We start from the raw sequence: 21,555 nt of genomic DNA, 5'->3' as shown, positions 1-21,555 counted from the left end.
ATGATCAAATTGTTTTAATGTAATGCTCAGTTTGCTTAAATATTATGAGTAAAAGTTTAAAGCGGGTAAATTTGGCTCTGTGGATGCGGTACTGTCCTGAGATAACTGAAATACTGATTATATGTAATTCTTTAAAATATTTAATACCTCTATTCTTAAACAGTTTTTTGAAAGATATTTGTCAGGCACAATAAAGTTTTATTTACATCTCAGTCAGTCAAATAAATGCTGCTTGACTGTTGTTGTTGTGTGGTAGGTATGGTCAAACGGAAAATACTTTTTTTTATGGAAGCATTTTTTTCCACCACAGAAATTTTTTACCACATCAAAATTACTCAAAATCTTATTATCTCGACATTTCAACTTAATAATTCAAAGTTAGGGTTAGTGATTAAGATTAGGGTTGTCTGGGGCTTACTAACTCTTCTCAACATTTGAGAAAATAACTCAAAACTTACCCAAAAAAAAGGGTAAAACTCCGACATTTAAAGTTCTTGACTCAAAATTTAGACTTAAAAATGGCAAAAAAAAAAAAAAAAGTCAAAATACTGTGGTGAAAACACACTTCCACAATTTCTGACATCTTTCTAAAAGCACTACTTTTCATACTTTATATAAACGTAACTAAAATACTTATTTCTTATAATTGGTAATTTATTTCAACATGTGAACAATATACAAGTACATTTAGTAAAGAAAATAAGAGAGAGAAAAAAATACTATACAAATTACATACAAAAAAAAAAACAATCAGTACTTGTGCTCAGTGCTGAGCAAGAGCCTGGATCCACTGCTCATTTCTTTATATATATTTTAATTCTTTAATACAATCTGAACTCTAGGAAAGCGTTTAATATAGTTTTAAGTAGTTTGCAGGAACAGTTCCCTAATCTTTTTTGAGGACTTTCTAAGCTCATCTTTGGATGCTGGTTGGTTTTTCTTCTGTTCTTTGTCATGATGATGCCACACTGCTTCACTAATCAGAAAATCTGGATCTTTTATTATGATTCTGCCAAAAGCACATCAGAATTATATGCTGTCCCATTCACTGCAAAGAAAGCACTCTGACCATTCAAAAAATACTAAAATAAGAGTTTCTAATAAATACAGTATAAAAATATAAATGTGTACAAATGTGTGTGTGTGTGTGTGTGTGTGTCTGCCTGAGTCATTGTAGAGTGCACTGTAAAGTGTACTGTTTGTTTCAGCTTTTGTTATCCTGTACTGCCTTCCTGATGCTAATAGCTGGAACAGGTGATGTCCTGGGTGGGATGCGTCCTTCAGGATGCTGTGGGCTTTACTTTGGCAGTGGGACCTTAGAGATCCTTAAGGAGAGAAGAGCACAGCTGATGATCTTCTGTGCTGTGCTGATGACCCTCTGGAGTGCTGTCTTTTCTTGAGCAGTGCAGCTGACAAACCCCACTGGCATGCAATATGTCAATACACTCTCAACAGAACATCTATAGAAGGACATCAGCAGCTCCTTGACTATAGGGTGTTGTTTTAGTACGAAGCAGAACGCCTGCTATTCCTTCAGTAAGATTGAGGTCCGTGCTTCCAGGAGGCCAGTGCATGACTGATAGAGTTGCATTGTGTGTTTTTCTATCCAGGTATGCTTTTACTGCATTGGCAGTGTTTTGGGATGATTGCAAAATGAAGCCATTGCCTATCAGATGCTAGATGGCAGGACATCAAAACCTGATGGTAGTTTTCTGCATTCATAATTCCATCAGTTTTTAAAAGTTCCCCAACACCACTGGCTGAAGTACAGCACCAAACCATGACATAGTAGTTATGTTAGCAACCCAGTCCCTAAAAATAAAAAGCAGCCAAAGGGAAAATATATGAAAGACCCCCAGAAAGCCTGGAGAACTAATTCTAAAAATTACAAGACAGTCTGGGTCCATGGAAGCAAAATATATGGATATAATCAGTGGCACATTAATGTGTATGTACATTTATTAATAAGTAGAAACTAGTTGTTTTAGTTAAAATTAGAATTAGTTAGATCACTGAAGTGTGTATATTAAAAATAAATACATTTTAAAAAGGGCAATATAACGAATAACAATAGAAATAAATAATTAATCATTTTAATTTTTTACAACTGTGCTTCCAAATAAATAATAATAATAAAAGTAATAAATATTTAACTTAACAGTTTAATTCAGAATATTACCTTTAAAAAATAAAATATGAGGGTAAATGAATAATTTTGTTCAGTTCTTCTTCCTAGATTAGCTGTCAAACAGTCACACCTCAGGTTTGTGTCTGAAAGCTTGAGTCCTCCACTAAGTGGAAACCAAACAGAAATGTTCAAATCATACTCATTTATTTGTTGTGTTGCGCATTTTGAGGATGCCTTCTCCATTTGGATGCCGTTGCTATGAGTAACTACATAATCCAAGACACAGCTGACTGGGTGCAAGCATCATTTCCCACACCCCATGTTTAAAGTAGTTATAAAAGTCTTTCCCTTGTTTCAACTTGTTGAGGCCATGCTTTCTTTCAATGAGCCACAGGCCACAGCTAGTTAAGGTCTGCAAACACTCCCTGTTAACTGTAGACTTTAGTATATCTATATATCTATGCAAGGTGTATATATGCCTGTACTGCAAATTTAGCTTTTTAAAATAATAAAGTAAAAGTATTTGATACGAAAAACACACTCGTTGTTATAGATACATTATTATATATGAAATGATTGTATTGCTCATGTAGTCATGTTTAAAATTAAATGCAATTAACCAAAACACAAAGAGATGTAAACATTTTTCATGACACAAAACTATAATAATTTATGGTCTTTCGCGCTCAATTTTGGTCCCTTATCGTTGCAGTTTTATTTGTCTAATCATTTTTCATCTTTATCTTTTTATGTATTTATTTCGTGTATTTTTCTGTGATATAAAGAACACTGTATTTAAACAGGGTTAGCTCAGGACGCCCGCCGCCTCCCTGGGACCCCGGCAGTACCGCTTGGTAGTCCTCCCCGCCTGGGTATTTATCCAGCTGTGCACAGATTTATAAAGCACCTCGAGCATCTATAACCTGTGTTTATAACGCAGGGAGGTCCGCTTCGTTCATCTCCAGCCCGCCGTTTGCGCGCATGCTGCTTCCGTAGATCTGTATATCGTCCGCACTGAGCGCGAGTGGCGCGTGCTGGCGCCGAGCGTTCCATCCGCGTGCTTCGCGGTCTGCGGAGGGGCTCCTCCTCGCGCTCCAGCGGGCGTTCCCCCCTCCTTCTTCTGCTCCCTTCACACCAGACGAAGGGGCGGAAACGACACATTTCGCCGTGGAGAAGGTAGCGGCTCTGTGTTTCGACAACAAACCGACACAAACGTTATTACCGTAAACCTGCGATAGCCGTAGCTGTTTCATTTCGGCTCGGGCGGAAGTTTTAAAACAAACCGATTACACTGTAAGTCATCGGTGAGTTCCATTTTTTCACCCTCCTCCTTCCAAAGGTGCTCTAACGCTGGATTGTGCATGAGGCTAACGTTAGCTAGCTGGGAGGTTTATTTTAAGTCAGTATTAAAAAGACACCTGCTCAGGAGACTAGCTCCGCATACTGCGCGGTTATTCGCGGTGTTTACATCCGACAGGCATCCCTGAGCCGCTACATTAGTTGCTACCACGAAGGCAATATGGAGGAATCGCCAGCTAGCAGTACACTGTGGGTCCCTGCAAGGCTTTTGTCGTGCGCTCTTTTCTTCTGCCTCTCGCTCTCTGCTAACGTTAAAAATAATCCCTTCTACACTGAGCACAGAGGAGTATTTTACACCGCGACGACGCCCCTTTCCCCCAAAGTAGTCCAGTTTCTTTTTTAATTAGCCCCTCCACGCTGCTGCTCAGCCGCCGCCAGGTGTTGCAAATCTCACGTTGTTGATGCTGATTGCTACATGTACGGCCATAGATGCCTCCCTACTCTGCCTCCGCTTTATTATTAATCGACTAAATTATGAATAAAGCCAGAAATGTTGGAATCGACATACTGGGAGGATGCATACTCATTTTTTGTTGAACCTAGAATAAAATAATAATAATAATAATGGATACTTTATTGATCCCCATGGGGAAATTACTTGTTTTTCTCTGCATTTGACCCATTCACTCTGTGAAGCAGTGGGCAGCCCACTAAGCAGGCGCCCGGGGAGCAGTGTGTAGGGACGGTACCTTGCTCAGGGGTACCTCAGGGTAGCCGTTAAGTGGATTCGAACCGCCGACCTTCCGATCATGGGGCGACCACTTTACCTACTGAGCTATCCCTGAGCTATCCCTGCCCCATATATAACACATATGGTAAAATCTATTGTTCTTTAATAGCTGGACAACCTGTTCTCATGAAGCACACACCAAACACATTCAATGGGATTATTTTAATCAATGGGAAATGAAAAATGTGGAATCAATAACAAAAACATCACAATTTTAGTACTCTTAATTCTTCGAGGCATGAGTAAGATCTGACAGATCAGCTTTGCAGAATGAACCATTACTTCCTTCAGTTTCCACCATACATTTGATGTACCTCGTCCCTGAAGTGAAAAACCTTTAACACTCTTTCCTCAGTGGCAGGTTGCACACCTTATCATTACCAAAACCTTTCATCACGGAATGAGAAAAGTCCCAAATCTGAGCATACACCTGTCCAGTTACTGTTACTGCCGCCTCCTCTTGTTCTCCACCTGTCCTCCAACCCCATACCATGAATGAGTGGAGATATTTGCTTGTTTTCTTCAGGCAAAAGTTCCAGCATCACCTTCTCGACCAGCCCAGATTCATCACTGAACATCTCTTTAATCCAATAATCCACCACCCATGATTGTTTTTTTTTTTGTTAGCCCACTCTGAGCTTGTTTTATTTTCCTGTATGGAAATCCCATTTCAATCAGCCCCTCTTCCACTTCTGTCACAAACATTAAATAGTTTTTCTTCTTTTTTTGCTTGTTGCTGTGCATTTCTATCATGAGTTTTCTGTTTGAATGATCCAAATTGTAGACACAACTGAGAACAACCTCTTTAGTCAGATTCCCTCTTTAAGCTCATTAGGGTCACGCTTCACCATCAACAGCTTTTGCAGACTTTTGCATATGTACATTTACTATGGTTATGCTACTTGAGCTGGAAAAAATGCAATTTATTAAGGTAATGAAGCCAGAATATCAGAGATTTGTTTATTTGCAGCAAAGTGAGAAAAGAGAGAGAAAAAAAGCTGAATGAACATCCTCCAAGTGTGGTGATTCCATCATTTTTGCTGGGGCTTGTATATGCAATTGTCTTACTTTGCACTCGGCAGAAGCACATGGAAATACCATTCTGTGAGCTTATATCATGTCATATAAGGTTATAAATCATGGTTAACATGAGGCAATGTAGATTAGACAATCACTTCTTTGACAGAAAAGCTCTTAAACCTTTAAAAAAAACCCACAATCATAGGCTGATTGTAATAATCGGCATTGCCTCTCATGCTTCTCGTCATTGAATCCCATTCTCCAATGCTGTTTTTTTCCAACATGCAACAATCTTGACGTTGACCAGGCACCTGCGGGTCCCCAGGTCTACCTGATGAGTATGAGCCTGACTACAGAACCCTCTAACGATGGTCCCACTGTTACAGAAGGTTTTAAACATCATTATTTCCTAACATGAATTTCTGTTTCACTTGTCGTTGTGCGATTAAGGTGTCTATCAAGAAATGAATCGTGTACGTGACTCTATAAGTGTTTGTGATGCCATTTGAACTCGGCAGACACATGTCAGCGTCTTTAACTCTGCAGGCAGTAAGAGTTCTCAGTTTCAAGCCACTGAGGCATCTGGGGCCACAGATGTGTTCTCATTTCCCCTGTTTGCAAACCGACAGAGAGCAAAATGACTTCGGCTGAGAAGAAGGACAAGAAGCCAGATGAAGTGGCCGAGGAAGAAGAAGAGGAGGAAGAATATGTGGTGGAAAAGGTTCTGAATCGACGGGTGGTGAAAGGCAAAGTAGAGTACCTTCTTAAGTGGAAAGGCTTCTCTAAGTAAGTGTTTAAAAAATTAATTCATGGGTCACTGGTTGGCTCATGTCAGCTCATTCACACTTTTATCTTCACCTGACAACCCAGATTTGCCAAACAAACGCCAGATGAAAGATGCACTTCTTAACATGAGCTATGCAAAAGTTAAGGTTCCTGCTAGGGCTGTTCGATATAACGATATATATCGATGACGATATAAAAACGTCTATCGTTTCATTTTACGCTATCGTTTGTTTCGTGGTGTCGCAAAATAAACTGTTTTCGGCAATATTTTTTCATCGTTTTGATGGTCACTGTAGTGGCTATATTAATTTCTCTCTTTCTCTTATATTTAATATAACCACACAGACGGACAAGCGCCTGTTTTTATGCGTTGTCGTTAGCATCAACAACAGTAACAGCATCGCGTGTCCGCTTGTTTATGTTCCACATAAACCTTTCACAATGAAGCTCAAGATCCTGTTGAGACTTTTCAAAATAAACTGAATAACGTGAAAGAGCAGATTATTTACGGATGAGAAGTAAAAAAGAGCCGCCAGGTGCTAAAAAATAAACCTTAGACTCAAACGTTAGAACAGGCTTTTCCCCGCAGCACGCCGTGTAATAAATACTCACAAAGAAAACGGCGGCAGTTACAACTTCTGTCTAAAAATGTATCGTTTCATGCATCAGTTAAAACACTCGACTCCAGCTACATGACGCGCAGCTGGAAAAACTTCCCGCAAGTCGAGCTGCCCGAGATTCACAGAATTTACAGAAAATGTTACATTTTTGTGATTTATATCGTTATCGGGACGATAGAATTCTTATATCGGGATATGAGATTTTGGTCATATCGCACAGCCCTAGTTCCTGCTGTTGTTGGTTTTCTGTAAAGGGTTTTTAATGTTTTTCTAGCATCATTAAAGGTTTCGAGTATCTGGTACTACGGCAGCGCGGTCTGCTAGATCTGATTCAGATCTAACAGGTGTTTTTAATGGAGGTAGAGTCATATGTGCCTCAAAGTTTTAATGAACATATTTGTTTCAAAGGTTCACGTCTGTGGTGTGGGAACGTGAACTCTAAGGAGCCACATGTTGACTTTGAAAACAGCTGCTATAAGAGTTAGATGTCATTACATGCAGCTTAAAATCAAATCATTTTAAAAAAATGCCAAAGAAAACACAGTTTTACTCACATTAGTGTTTTTGTACCAACAAAGAGATTTCTAAAGAACTATTAGCCAGAAAATCGGCATATATTGCCATGGGTGGGTCCTTAAAAAGTCTGATCTGATCTATCTGCTGTTCTCTGATGCCTTCATAGGAGGCATCAGAGAAGGGAAGCAGGCCGACTTACCAAAATACTCTAAAACTGGACTGAAAATCAGTGGTAACAGGTGTTGTGGAGTGATGAATCCAAAAATTGAAATTTTTGGATCAAATTGATGTCAGTATGTACGGATAAGTGTCTACAGCCCACCGTTAAAACACGGTGGAGGTTCAGTCATGGTGTAGGGCTGCATTTGAATCACTGATGTTGGGAATTTTGTCAAAATATCTGGACTCAATATCTGCCCCCACCCACCCAAACATCAGATCTTTGATCTGACATGCAATCTGACTGGCAGTGGCCTAATTTTTCAGCAAGACGATGCCAAAAACACAGCAAATACCTGTATTAAAAATGGACTGGCCTCCCCAGAGCCATTGTGTGAGGGAAAGTTATTGTATAGCTTGTGTAAGTATCTTTGCAAAAAGTGAGAAAAACATCAGGACTCTATGTTATCAGACTCCAGTGATACTCAGCTGGACTCTGGAAGCAGCTTTCGCATGATGATAGTGGAGAATATTTTGACTGTAAACATCACAAGCAACTAAATGAGGAGTTAAATCATATTTTCGTGTATTTAAATCTACAGTGAAGATAACACGTGGGAACCAGAAGACAACCTGGACTGTCCAGATTTGATTGCAGAGTTCCTGCAGTCCCAGAAATCAGCACATGATGGAAAAAGGAAGGCAGCCGGAGAAGCAGAAGGAGACGACAGTAAATCAAAGAAGAAGAAAGATGATGTGAGTCCCAATTTTTCCATGAGTCTCGTTTAATGCCAAGTTATCTAAAAATACACTTCACTGTTAAGAAAAAATGAAAGGAGCACTTAACCTGATATACCAAAAAGTCAGGATGTTGTGTAAAATGTAAATAAAAACTCAATGCCGCGATAAAATTCAAAACAAGCTAATTTTTTTTGTGTTCTGTTGTCAATAAAATATAGGTTTGTGAGATTTGCAAATTACTGTGTTTCATTTTTATTTACATTTTACACAACATACCAACTTTTTAGGAAATAGTTTCTAATTTCTTGAGAACAAAATGATGTGATAACAGTGGAAACCAGGATAACCAGTGATGACAGGATTAGTTCCTGTATGCATTCCCAACAACATCTGGGCATGCTTCTTCACCTCCTCCTAGACCTGAATCATCAGTCTGTGGTGCTGTTTAGCCCCATTTGATGTACCAATAGTGTCCCAGAGGTTCTCTGTTGGATTCAGGTCAGAACATGAGGGGCTTTCCGTGGCTTCCATGCCTTCAACGTTTAGGACTATGGGGCTGGGCAGGACAAACCCTGGGCTCTCTGCACCAGCTTAAGGTGGTTTGACACCAGGTGTGAGGATTCCATTCCAGTACCTTTAACCCAGAAGTCCCCCCTATAATCATTGTTGACCCACTTCTCAAGACTCTCACATCTATCAAACATGCTCAGTGTAAACCTCTTCCTCTTATCTGTGAAGAGAGCAGGGTGCCAGTTGTGGACCTGCCAGTTCTAATGTGTTTTTCTTGTGAATACCAGTCAAACTGCAGTGCTGGGCTCTGAGTTAGGTCAGAGCCGTGTACATGAGTAACCAGCTGGAGGTTGTTTTGTTGGGCTCTGGTAGTGTTCCCCCTGTTCCTCCCAGGACCTACCAGAAATGTCTTGTATGATTGATTAGAAATCTTTTTGTCTCCGATTTGACGGTTTTTCTGTGGGCATCCTGTATTAGGATGGATTTAAGTTTTATTTTGTTTCTTGATCCTCAGACAGAGAAGTTAAGGGGCTTTGCTCGAGGTCTGGATCCAGAAAGGATTATCGGTGCCACAGATTCCACAGGAGAACTCATGTTCCTCATGAAATGGTGTGTAAGTGTTGCCCCACACGTTGGGGAATTCAAATGTGCCATTAAATGCGTTTCTACAGTAGGTTAAATGACTTTTTCCTTTGCCCTTTTTAAAGGAAAAATTCAGATGAAGCGGACCTTGTGCCGGCGAAAGAGGCCAACGTCAAGTGTCCGCAAGTGGTCATCTCTTTCTATGAAGAACGGCTCACCTGGCACTCGTACCCCTCCGAAGACGAGAAGAAGGATGAGAAAAACTAGCACAGGGCGAAGGGGCAGGAGGAGAAGAAATGTCATTTTGAACTTCTGTGTACTTTCCATGAGGGAGGGGAGGGGAGGCGAAGAAGGGGGATGGGCCAGAGGCAAGCAAGACATCCTGGACTCATTAGTCTTCTTGGCGTAGTATCACTCATTCGATTCTACTTTTATCCAGATCAAATCTCCATGTAAATATCCTTCAGATTTGCTTGACAAAAACCAGCTCAAACAAAGCAGTGTTAATTTTCCCTTCACCAGGCTTTCGATGTCCTTTCCACATCTGGCTCATCTTGCAATGACATCGTATCAGTGAGGTGATGTTTTCATTTCTTTCGCGTGCCATTGTTTTTACTCCGTTTATCAGCGCTCTCCGGGGCCAAAACTGTGTTCATTTTAGGCGTTTCCTTAGCATCCGTATTGATGTACGGTTATGAACAACTTCTGTAATATTTTGTTCTTTGGTAATCTTTGTAGTGTTTGTCACGTCTTGCTTGTCGCTTTTGGAGAATAAACCACTTTTTGTTACAGTGGCTTTGTGTCACTTTAAATTTGAAGATAATTATCATCTTTATATTCTGGTTAATTTATCAGACTGGCTAAAAATGTTGTTTTATTTCAAGGTAACGTGTCTGTCTGTAGTTTAGATGCCTGAATTTTTCTGATTTTCTTTATCACATGCAGGTTAAAAGTCACTGTTGAGAGAAAAAGTTGGATTGCATTTCAATAAATGCCACGATGTAAAACTGAGACCAGAGCAGGAAGTCAAACAGCGTTTCTGCTGTCTGGATAGCCGGTTACTTCAAGGTAAACCATTGTTCGAGGTATAATAACTGAAGGGGACCGATTAGGGCTTTCTTTATTTTCTGGCAATTATATTTGCATGACAAGCATAAAATTGCTGGTTTGACTTCGGCTGGAGACACAAATCCCCTCTGGGGTTGAATAAGGAAGGGCATCCGGTGTAAAACATGCTGCAGCGACCCCTTGTGACGAGGAAGCGGCTGAAAGTAAACGTTGACCGACTTTCTAACAATATGTGAGATCTCAAAGGTGAGCGCGTGCACGCACCTCAGCACCATTTCAAGCAGGTTTTTCCCTACTCTTGACCATTTATGATGTCAAAGAGTAAATATTTCTAATCTGATCATCTCAGGCACAGCAGGAGTCCCACCCATGTGCTGTTCGAACAGGGCACATCAAGCTGCAAAACCAAACTTGGAATACAAGTGCATGGAAATGTTGAGGTAATCTGTCAGCTCTACAGAAGCATAAAGAAAAAACAAAGGAAGGCAAAGTTGGTGATTTACATTCCTACCTCACCTATTGCTCTGGGTAGTGTCCGAAAGAATGAGATCGCAGATACAAGCGGCCAAAATGAGCTTCGTCTGGAGGATGTCTGGGCTCAGCATTACAGATCAGGAGAGGGGCTCAGAGCAGAGCTCGACACTGAAAGGAGCCAGCTGGAGTGGTTCGAGTATCTGACCATGCCTCTTGGATGCATCCCAGGTGAGATGTCTCAGGCATGCCCTACAGGGAGGACACGCTGGTGAATGATATCTCTCAAGAACACCTCGGTATCTCCCTCCAGAAGAGCTGCGGGAGTTCCCTGAATTATTGATGTTTTAACACGCCACATCCAAACCTTGTTTGCAAGCAGCAGAAAGGTGGCTTAAAGGGAGGAGATGACCTGAGGGGCTGGTCAGTATTAGATAAATAGGGGTTATTTTGAGCTGTGGATCAAGCAAAGTTACTCTAAAAGAAACCAAAAATAATAGAAAAAAAGGAAGCTGAAAATAAACCTTTTTCAGGTTGTTCATGGTCAAGGTATCTAGTGCCTTCGCCGACTGGAAGCCTGAAACATGGACAACTAGAACACAAGAGTCACAGGTGAAAATAAAAACACTTTATTAATCAATAAAAACAATTCTTGATTGCCAGCAAATACCTCAAAACGGAGGGAACTACATCCAAACTCAAAGCAGAGGGTGTGACCGTTAATGGAGACGTTTTTAAACAGACTACATAAAATCATAACAAACACAAACATGAAAATATTTACAGAACAAGACAGACAAAAAAAGTGCACTAAGTAGTAGCAGTACTAAGTAGTTGGTGTTACACTGAAGTGAATGTTAACCAGAGGTTCATGCCTGAATATCACATTTAATGAGGACACTTCTCCGTTCAAAACTGGTTTTTTTTGGACATCATCTTAATGTTGCGAGTTCTGTTCAGCCTCTTGGAAAAAGATCTAGCCTATCTCCTATCTCAGCTGACACAACGGACCTATTTTATTTATTTTTTTAAGAAGGTGATATAACACATGTACTGACAAACTTCATTCAAATAGACAAGTAATAGCACTTCTACTTTGAGAACATTTTTTTAAAATCCCTCCTCTCTTCGGTTCTCAAAACCCATAAAAGTGACGGAAACGTTAAATAAAGGCATTCAGATCAAAGTGGCCACGACACGTGTTGTCATTTCACACATTCGAGTTGCTTTTGCGTTATCAGTCGCGTGGCTCGCTCTGTTATAAACACAAAAACTTGATTGAAGCCAACACTTTGGCTTTACAGCAGTTTAAAAAAAAAAATCCTCAAGTGGTTTTTCGTACAGTCGCAACGCCGTACCAGGGTCGTTCAAAGTAAAACAAAATCTACAGGGCGAGGAGAATCAGGTAACTCGATTTAAACTGCAATTATAGAGAACTCTAAAACATTTCCAAGAAAAAAAATTGGCAAATATGAGTAGAAACTGAATAGAAACTCGCAAAGTAGTTTTTTTGTTTTTGGTCATTTTTTTAGTCAAGCAACCTTATCTAACCAAAAAAAACAACCTGTTTTCTTGTTACAGCTTTATGTTTTTGAATTGATCTTTTCTTTTTCTTTTTCCACAATTTCCTTTTTGCTTTGTTAATTTACATATTCTTTTCTCATTCATTTGCAACTAGTTTTCTATGAAATTTGCATTTTTTCTTGTGAATTGCCTGTTTTTTCTCATAAATTTTCTTTACAACAGACTTTTTACTTTTTTTTTTAAACTGTGAATTTTCATTTCATTTTCTTGATAATTTTCTGCAGTTTTAATGTAAATTTCCATTTTTTTCCTCATGAATTTGCCTGTTTTGTTTTCCTAAAATATCTCTTTCGACTGTAAATATTCTCCTAATTCTTTTTCTCTTAAATTTTTCAGGTCTTCTTCCCATAAATTTGCCAGTTTGTTTCTTGTTTCTGGTTTTGAAATAATAAACAGGTTTTTTCTCCTCAATTTGAGGTTAAAGCAAAACAATTCTGAGAAAACAAAGAAACAACAACAACAACAGCAACAAAAATCTCTATTCTTTTGTCTCAGGCCTTCACCTCAGCTTCGCCAAGCTTTTTAAATTGTTTTCGCCCTTAACCGGCCCTAATACACTGTTGTATTTAACATTTGGCGCGTATGTTACTTGAAAGGGAAGTTGCTACACCCCAGCGTCAACTGAGCCTGCCTTCTGTTAATGCTAAAAATGGGGCATCCAAGAAAACTGAATGACTTTGACTCAAGACTGCCTGGAGTTGGTTTTAATAATGCACTACTCTCTGGAGCTCCTGGCCCATCACCGTTATCTTGAATTCTTCCTTTAACTACAGGCTCAGAATTTAGAATTCAACAAAAAGGGTGTAGGCGTCTATGTAAAGCTGATGTGGCTAGACCTATAACCTTGCTTATACTACAGATTATGAACAGTTAATAAGAGCCTTCCTAAACGCAGCTCCCGTATTTAATCCTGCAGCGAAGGAATAGCGACAGACACGGCAAAATGCATACAGCCAAGCCTTTTAAAGACAAATTACAGTGCTATGTATAATTTATAAGGAAGTCGATACATTTTGCAATGCAGCGTGCCTCCTCCCTAAATCTGCTCCCCTTCAAAGACTTCACCTCCAGGCCTCTTTCAGCAGTGACCAGCGCAAGAATGCTCTCAGCCTCCCACTCCTCTCATCTCAACATCCACCTTCCACACATCAAACCCGATCTATTTATGGCCTTCTAAACTTAGATGCCACCTGACTCGAAAACTGGAACCTACAGAATTAGAGTGCAGTGTTGGAGCATTTAAGATGTATACAGATCATGTGATGTGCACCAAATACAACCTTTGGTTAGTATAGGTGTTAATTGGCATCCTAAAATAATGGACTTCCTTTTGGCCTTTGGTATCTAAACTCACAACCATCGATGCATTTCTTTGCAACTTAAAAGCCTCAGTGACTATGAAAATCACCAAAAGTCTCCAGGGTGGGATGTGATCTGATAGTCCTTTAAAACCTTCGGTGCATAGGTATTCCAAACATCCTCGACAGTGTTCTTGTACTCCCCCAGTCCCTTCTTTCACCCTGCGAAACTCCTCCATCCTCAGTGGTTTGGTGCAAAAGGATCAAGAGCAGCTAATTTTTTTTCCTTCTTCCTAATAGCTCGTTTTATGTCCTTTTATATCCCTCTTCTCCTCGTCTAAATAATTAAATCTCAGTACTCGAACGAAGAGCTACTTCTGCGTCAAAGTTGTTTCCAGGAACAAAAATTGTAGGAACAGAATGAAACGGGAGAAACTAATGCAGGAAGAGTAGTCAACAATGCCATTTTTCTACTCACCACAATCTTCTTAAAGGAAATAAGGACATCTCTCTCGTGTCTGCAGAAATCTTTCTTACTGACTTAGCAAAGTTATAGAATAAACAGCAGTTTGTGCTCCCTCACTTCTTTTTGTCCTTCTGTTTTTTCTCTGGCTTTCGGTTCTGCTCGGCGGTCGTCACGCTGCGGGGCATGATGAGCACGCTGCCGTCGGCGCTGTACTGCAGCGAGTACTCGCTGGGAGGATAGGGCCGGCCCTCCTCGTCCCGCAACTGAGTGAACACCTCTTGGTACAAGCTTTGCATCTTCTGCTTCATTTGCCGGATGGAGCGAATGAATTCCATCTTCTCCTTCAGCAGGCGGGCCTTGTCGCGCCTCAGATCTTGGACGCCCTGCTCCAGCTTTATGATGGTGTCCAGCTTGCGTTTGCGGCAGTTCTGGGCTGCCATCTTGTTCTTCCCGCGCCTGCGGATGTCACGGATAAGGGCCAGCTGGGCTTCGCTCAGGTGGTGCTTGGCTAGCAGCTCGTTGAACTCTTCCACAGGCAAGTTGATGATCTTTTCGTTGGAGAAGGGGATTTTCATGGCCCGGGCTCTGCGCTCGTCGCGGCTTGAGTGCTTGTCGAGCAGGTCCTGAGGAGGCTGAGGCTTTGAGTTCTGTTTGTCACGGACAGTCTTCTTCCCGACCGAAATGGGGAGCTCTGGGTGCTCAGAGAAGGCAGAGGAAAGCGGCAGGTTGTAGGTATGATTATGGCTGATGCTGTCAAGTTGAGGGAGAGTGTGGAACTGGGAGGGGTCCTGATAGCTCATACGGCAGAGCTTGCTATATTCAGGCTGGTAACCTCCAACAGCTCCTTCCTCTGTCTCTACAGTGGCCACCTCAGAGTCAGTGCTGTAGCCCACAGCTCCTTCCTCCGAGAAAGTGGCAGACGTTGAAGAGGAGGAAGCTGCAGATGAGCAGGAGGTTTCTGAGCTGCTTGGGGAGGCCGGGCTGTGGCTGGAGTCCAGGGAAAGACCAGAATCTGAGTCAAGCTCATCCTCCAACTGGGACGCCTGGGCCTGACTGAAGCCCTCCTCCATGGCGAGGTCCAACAGGCTGATTTCGTCAAGCATCGACTCCTCCAGCAGGGTGCTGAAAGGATCGGGGAGGACAGGGGTGGAAGTAACGTTGTTACTGGAACTGTTCACGTGTGGCGGGAGAAAGATCCCAGTTAGGTTGGTGGCTCCGAATGTGGAGTTGATGTTAGTGGAGTTGCTGGAGGAGGGTCTAAGTGTGGCGGTTCTTGGGGCAATGCTTGCCGAGTCCAGCTGAGGGTTAAAAATCTGGGGGAAGTCTTGGCTGCAGCTGGGGAGGGAAGCCTGATGAAGGCTGACATCCTGGTTTATTGGTGTCGAGCGAGTAGACAATTCAAAGTTTCCCGCAGTGCTTGACTCAGTTGTCCCACTTATGGCACTTACGCTGCTTGAATTGGTGTGGAGAGAAGTGTTGTTCACTTCCATTGCCTTTAAAAAACGAGTTTAAAGAGAAAAATGCATTATTTTAAAACAATGTTAAAATAATTTCAGTATTTTGAATTTAATGTAGACCTGAAGGTGTCTGGTGTTACAAAATATACTTCACAAGCAATCATGAGGACAAAACAAAAACATCTTACTTGTAGCTCCATGATGGCCATGATGTCTTGCCACTGCTGCTCCAGGTCTAACTGTGGTTCTGCTGAGGGCAGCTGTGGCACCAGAGGGAGGCCCTGAGATGTAGAAGGAACTTCTTCATTGGAAACGGCAATTTCTGGGCTGACAACCGGGGCTGGAAACTGATTAAAAATATCACATAAATTAAAAAATAACTTGATTTTACATTATATGTAGCTTATTGTGCCAATTTATCCAATTTAAAATATGAGACTGTAGGTCTGATTTATCTTTCAGCTGCACTAAAGTAAGAACTGCTCAAGTTTTGAGAAAAGGGGAGTGCATCGTATCTCATCAGTCAAATCCAAGGCATCCTGCTTAGGCTGCTCTAGCCTGCCTTGAATTACTGCTTCCTCCACCCCAACTCCTCACACTTGTCAATATCATATTTGCTTTTCCTGATGGCTGGTCTGTTCTGTTCCCTAGTTAGTGGTTTCTGCTGCTGCTCTCACTGCCTTAGGCTTTCCGCACATGTATGTGGGGGGGAGGGGAAGGAGCGATGCCACCAAAAAAATAAAATATGTGGCCATGACAATTTCAACAGCAGATTTTTCTTTGTTACCTCAGTTTCTTCTCCAAAAGGGAATGTGGCCTCCAATAGCCTCAAGCATTCTTGTAGAGACAGTGAGGTCTGTGTGCCGAGAGCTGGAAGCTGGTAACACCGAAAAAAAAAGAAAAAAAGAAAGGTAATAATCTTAAAGTGTTTTCACAAGAGAAGCTCTTATATTTTATTTGTCCAGACAAAATGGCTTTTTTTGTACACACATGAAGAAGTTCATATATATGAATTGGTATGGGGGATTGCTGCCTAAATTTGAATAATTATCCAGGGTATAAACCAGGGCTTCCCTCACCAAAGACATTCCTAGTTGACAAGTAGTTGCCATTTTAGGTCAGCAATTCTTAAACTGTGGGGCACACAACCAGGGAAAAAAATATGGAGTAGAACTTAGTTAATTGAAGGTCGGCTTTTTACTGCATATTCAGAACTCTGGTGCTCACTAAAGTGGCTGCAGCCATCCCGTCAGAGGAAAATCACCAGGACGATTAAAAAAAAAAAAAAATCAGATACAAATATTTTTAACCAGCTATTTTTACAAGGGTTTTTACTGGGGCTTCTGAAAAGCCAGAAAAAAAAGGTGTGAGAACCACTGTTTTAGGTCATTTGTTAACTCTTTGTTACATCTTTTTAATTCACTTACACATATGCTTTTTGGGGGGGAATCAAAAAATGTTTTTTTTACTTAATTAATTAATAAATTTTTTACTTCCAGGTAGGAGAAGAAAATCTAATCAACACTTACATTACAAAGAAATACAACAGCGAAGTTTAAAAGCAAAAATATACATTTTACAAAAACATGTGCACCCAGCCAGGACAGCTCCTAATCTAAGAGTGGTCCATTGTGGCTAACATTAGGCTACATGCACGTTTAAACAGTAAATCAGTGCTTGAGGTTAACAACTGACTCACCTGAGGGGTTTCCGGGCACATTATTGAGGTCATCCTTTACCGTCTTTAAATGATATCACACTTTGGATTTATAGCCCAAAAACTATGCAAATGATTTTGTCAGTTTGTGAGCGGTTTTATTTTTTTTTACGCAGCCAATCAACCAACTCAAACCCGATCATGGCTTCTTAGTCACTAACTTTGCCAATAGAAATCAAGACATTGCTTTCTTAACAGTGCTTGTGATTGTTTCACATCACAAGCAAACTCCAGCAGATTCTGCTTGGAAGCAGACTTGAGACCCTCCTTTTTTGAGGGCTCTCCTTTGGGCTTTCACACCCTGCCCATATTAGCTCAAACAGTTTAAGTTGCTTTTGATTTCGTTATGGGTTTGTATAAACCCTGTGCTTGACACTATGCGTCTCTATGCAGTTGTACTTTTATGGTGGGTAACATGATCTTGTGATTCTGAACTGCCTCTGGTTCGCTGGAAAATTCTCTTGGATGGGAAGCCTTAAAATAAATGCAATACAGTCATGTGTGTCTCTGTGAAATGAACTTCTACCTTAATCTAACTGCAACGGCTTGATGTGCTTTATATTACCGGCTTGTGTGACTCACCAACGAGATGATGCTATTACATACATGCGGAGCAATTTTGATTTTGAGCACAAATTTTTAAACTTGCAACATCTTGGTCAAAAGCAGCAAAGAAACTAAGTGGAAAGTCTCTACATTTATAAAATTAATACTGAGCAGAGAAAATTTCCTTTTTATCACCAGTGTACAGCTCCTATTTTTAAGTTTCCTTTTTATGTCTTAAAAGGCAGGCGTCCGACTAAAAACAATAGCATATAATGAAAGGCTTGGTGTTAACAAACCTGCTCAGGAATGCTCTCTCCAGTCTCTCCATCCACTGGTGGAGCCCCTTGTAAGTTCACACCATTTCTCCAGCTTTCTTGTTCCTCATTCCTGTCTTTGTTCTCCTGTGGGCTGGGCTTCTCCTCCTCGTTTTCCTTCTGACGGTTGCTGTAGTTAAAAACTTCTCTTCCTGCGCCAAGATCAATGTCCTGTCGCCATAGGATGTCAATCAAGTCAATGTCCTGAAAAAACACAGAGCAACCATTGAAAAATGGCCCTGTATAGAGAGGAAAGGTACTTTAATAGCCACATACTGACTATCAACATATTTGGCATGTGCACAACTAAAAATATGACCTAATATATGATAAATCGTCACTTTTTATTAAACCTTTTATATGGGCTGTTTTCATCTGAGAGTGGATATAACACAAATCAGATGATGTAACCGTGACATAAACACTTGGGCACGGTAGTTATCATGTGATCAGAAAGAAGTCTTGCTTTATTGCAATCCAATAATGACTGTGAACTCGATCTCCACAGTGTCAATATGGCCATTGTGTGTTGAGAATACTTCACATAATAGTTAATGTGAGAAATAACAACACATAAACACTAAACGTAAAAGAAACAAACAAAAAGATTGTATAGTTATCATGTCTTTCGTTCCATTTTAAGGTAAGGAAGTAAACTTGGGGGGGGGGCTGCTCGCCATGCATTTCAAAGTTGGAGAATGTTAAATATGGCCAGAACCACAGCTGTATTAAATGTGACTCAACTGGTTCGACTAAAAATATCACACACTGATAAAAGACCTAGGGTGGAGGCTGTTTTTATTACTCACCGTAAAGCTATGTTGAATGAACTTTTTTGTATTTATTTTTAGTGGAAACGGATACTAAATACTGGATTTATTAATAAATACATATATACAATGTTTTCAGGTAACAAAAAAAGCATTTTTTCCTCTCTTCTTTCTTTTTTTATATTTTTTTTTTTTACTTTGCTAGGCTAGACTACTCTTAAATCTGCCATTCACAACATAAACACACATTCACACACACACACACATACATATATATATGATTTTATATGGCCTATATGTATCATAGTTACTGTAATTATTTAAATTATTTTGCTTTATGCTGCGTTTAATTTTTGGCTTCTGTAACAAACAAATTTACTCATTTGTTGAAAAAAATTCTCTTTTAACATAACTCAAATCCATAAATTCTGCTAAACGGAGAGCATCTACATTTTGATTGATGCTCTCCTGGTGGAAACATACCTCTTTTGTGAGATCATCATTGCCATCCCTGTTGCCGTGCTCCTGGTTGCCCTCGGGGGCCACAGCTCCCAGGCTGCTGTCCGCTGTGTTCAGACTGTATGTGGATTCAGGCGCTCCACTTCCTCCCCTCATGGCCGGGGTAGCGTCAGGGTTGTTAACGTCCTCTAGGCCGGCCCCATTGTCCAGGGTGATGGTGGGGCTGGACTGGCTGCTGGCGGACACCACAGTATCAGAGTCACGATGCACTAGCCAGGTGTTGAGCTCTGTACTGGGCACGAAGAGGCGATCCAGCTGGCGCACCTGGTTTAGCAGTCGTCTAGTGGTGAAGAAACGATCGAGGTCCACACTTTTTGGATGGATGCCATAGCCGTCCAGCGTGTTGCGCAGGTTGTGAAACTGTGTCTGGGTGTAGGCTGAGCTAGGCCCCAGGATGATCTCTCTCAGTGGGGGCAGCTGATTGTTTAGGTAGGTGTCAACGTCCACCCGCACCCCAATGAGACTCAGAAGGATGGTGAACTGAATCAGGCCCTCTGTGAAGTACTTTTTCAGGTAAAGCATTTCTTTACAAAGGAACAAAAGGTGAAAGTAAAAAACAAAAACAAAAAGGGGGCCAACTTTCTTGGATCAATAGTTCTCCACTACCACTAAAAGACTGAGATAGATACATGAACATAAAAACCAGTTAAATATAGCAAAAGGGGAGGGTTGTCAACAGGATTATCTATGTCAAAAAGCTGTATAGGATCCAAGATGAGGTTTTCACGTTTTTAGAGAGTCCAGTTTAAAGTCAAAGCTCTGCTCTTCAAAAGAGTGTCATCATCCCATTCCTGGCAAAAGTGAGAAATAAATGTGTTAATGCTCTTTTGCAATAAAATTAAACATTACAATACATTCAGCCCTGAAGCACGCCAAGCCTTACCTACCTACATTTGCTTTAGGCACATGTTAATGAAAACAGGACTTGCTAGCCCATTGCAACCACTCCATCCTCTAAAGACTAAATAAGTGATGTCGGTTCGCAACGCGCAATGCCTCCTCATTGCTGGACATTCAGCAGCCCAGAGATGGTGAAGAGAGAGCTCCAGGCATCACCCCACCCTTGACAGGACAACTACTTCGTGTGGGTGCTGCTGAAGGTGAATGAGGGAGTCCAGAAAGCTCGCTGGGCTGCTAGCATACGCACCAATGTTAGGTGGATGGCACGGTCCCTCCCTCCTTTCGTCCTTACGACGTTAGCTGTTAGCTGCCCTGTCTCTTAAAATCCGGCTATCGGTACTACGCATTACCTTATTACACAAGACAAAGTAGCTGTGATGCGTTTTATCCACTTACCCTTAAATAAATGACAGCTTTCTCTGTTTATATTTTAATTTTAGGACTGCCTACTTCCGCTGTAGCTAGCATCAACAATCTCCCTAGCAACAAGTGGTGAAAAGGTGATTGACAGAAAGTACAGCCATCCACATGCTTTGGGCGCAGCGACGACACATGACTCCAGTTACTCCCGACCAATAAGACTAGGGCAAGGGCGGGGTTGACAGAAAATGCCCAACTACTATTGGAGCTCAAAACGTACACTGTGCTAGCCTTATGAGCTAGTTTTCTTCTAACTACCTAAACAATTCAGTTAGTTTTAAAAGTAACGTAAACAAGATACACCACTATGTTCATTGCCCTCCCGTAAACACCACTTTTATTAATTTACGTGTCTGCTAACGTTAGCTTGCGCCGTAAGTCAATGCGGTTTCGCCGCACAGTATTACTTATTTAATTTAAAACCTTTTGATTGCAATACTTACGCATGAAGATTTTGCAAGTGTGCCTTCATGCCTCAAAGTCAGCTTAGAATAGTAACAAGTCCTTTTTCATTAAAAGTTCCACAGTGATGCCAGATACAGCACTCTCCAGCCTTTCCTCATTGAATGGCCCACCATGACTTGCAAAATTGCTAGCTAGCCCGGCTAGCCTAGCAGCGCCGCTTGACACCAAAACACGCTTTCACACAGAGCATGCGTAGAACATTCTAGTGGCAAGCAAGCTTTCATCAGCCGACTGAAAATTCCCCCGCTGGTAATCTTCCACAAGACGGCAAAATAAAGATAATAATAATAATAATAATGATGATAATGAAAAAAGGTCAAGGGTGAGGACATGCATGTAAAATTTCGAAATAAAAAATATTTTGTAATGTTTTGATTTACAAGAAATAAAAGTAAATATTACGGGAAAA

The 21,555-nt window shown here is 41.0% G+C and overlaps 2 protein-coding genes across 7 annotated transcripts; one reads left to right on the top strand and one right to left on the bottom strand.

Moving 5' to 3' along the window:
* Positions 1 to 3,164: 3,164 nt before the first annotated feature.
* Positions 3,165 to 9,685, top strand: cbx1b (chromobox homolog 1b (HP1 beta homolog Drosophila)). 4 transcript variants are annotated; one of them, XM_086304324.1, is made up of 6 exons: positions 3,165 to 3,304; positions 5,545 to 5,626; positions 5,867 to 6,023; positions 7,921 to 8,074; positions 9,084 to 9,178; positions 9,277 to 9,685. In XM_086304324.1, exons 2-6 carry the CDS (start codon positions 5,572 to 5,574, stop codon positions 9,416 to 9,418), a joined length of 603 nt encoding a protein of 200 aa, XP_086160450.1. In that variant the 5' UTR covers positions 3,165 to 3,304; positions 5,545 to 5,571; the 3' UTR covers positions 9,419 to 9,685. The 4 variants fall into 4 exon arrangements, with proteins under 4 accessions (XP_086160450.1, XP_086160448.1, XP_086160449.1 ...); XM_086304322.1 differs by having other exon boundaries at positions 3,244 to 3,421; XM_086304321.1 differs by having other exon boundaries at positions 3,245 to 3,432.
* Positions 9,686 to 11,296: 1,611 nt separating this feature from the next.
* Positions 11,297 to 21,322, bottom strand: nfe2l1b (nfe2 like bZIP transcription factor 1b). 3 transcript variants are annotated; one of them, XM_086304317.1, is made up of 6 exons: positions 21,125 to 21,322; positions 19,326 to 20,152; positions 18,055 to 18,276; positions 16,283 to 16,372; positions 15,684 to 15,842; positions 11,297 to 15,531 (listed from the first exon to the last, which is right to left on the bottom strand). In XM_086304317.1, exons 2-6 carry the CDS (start codon positions 19,881 to 19,883, stop codon positions 14,152 to 14,154), a joined length of 2,409 nt encoding a protein of 802 aa, XP_086160443.1. In that variant the 5' UTR covers positions 19,884 to 20,152; positions 21,125 to 21,322; the 3' UTR covers positions 11,297 to 14,151. The 3 variants fall into 3 exon arrangements, with proteins under 3 accessions (XP_086160443.1, XP_086160446.1, XP_086160444.1); XM_086304320.1 differs by lacking the exon at positions 21,125 to 21,322 and adding an exon at positions 20,658 to 20,938; XM_086304318.1 differs by lacking the exon at positions 21,125 to 21,322 and adding an exon at positions 20,249 to 20,648.
* Positions 21,323 to 21,555: the final 233 nt, after the last annotated feature.

The sequence above is a fragment of the Aulonocara sp. 'chitande type north' Nkhata Bay genome, linkage group LG8 (assembly GCF_057382095.1).
Source record: "Aulonocara sp. 'chitande type north' Nkhata Bay isolate Kocher_YH1m ecotype deep benthic linkage group LG8, A_spYH_male_GT1.1, whole genome shotgun sequence".
NCBI classification, from domain to species: domain Eukaryota; kingdom Metazoa; phylum Chordata; class Actinopteri; order Cichliformes; family Cichlidae; genus Aulonocara; species Aulonocara sp. 'chitande type north' Nkhata Bay.
Note: the sequence above shows the minus strand (reverse complement) of the source record. Positions and strands in the feature narration are given on the sequence as shown.

Excerpts from the sequence above, each read along its gene's own strand:
- cbx1b (XM_086304324.1), top strand. The coding sequence starts at position 5,572 with ATGAGTATGAGCCTGACTACAGAACCCTCTAACGATGGTCCCACTGTT. Across the intron at positions 5,627-5,866 it reads TGGTCCCACTGTTACAGAAG|AGAGCAAAATGACTTCGGCT; the intron begins GTTTTAAACATC and ends GCAAACCGACAG. Across the intron at positions 6,024-7,920 it reads AAGTGGAAAGGCTTCTCTAA|TGAAGATAACACGTGGGAAC; the intron begins GTAAGTGTTTAA and ends TTAAATCTACAG.
- nfe2l1b (XM_086304317.1), bottom strand. The coding sequence starts at position 19,883 with ATGCTTTACCTGAAAAAGTACTTCACAGAGGGCCTGATTCAGTTCACC. Across the intron at positions 16,373-18,054 it reads GAGAGAGCATTCCTGAGCAG|CTTCCAGCTCTCGGCACACA; the intron begins GTTTGTTAACAC and ends CGGTGTTACCAG. Across the intron at positions 15,843-16,282 it reads CTTTTGGAGAAGAAACTGAG|TTTCCAGCCCCGGTTGTCAG; the intron begins GTAACAAAGAAA and ends ATTTTTAATCAG.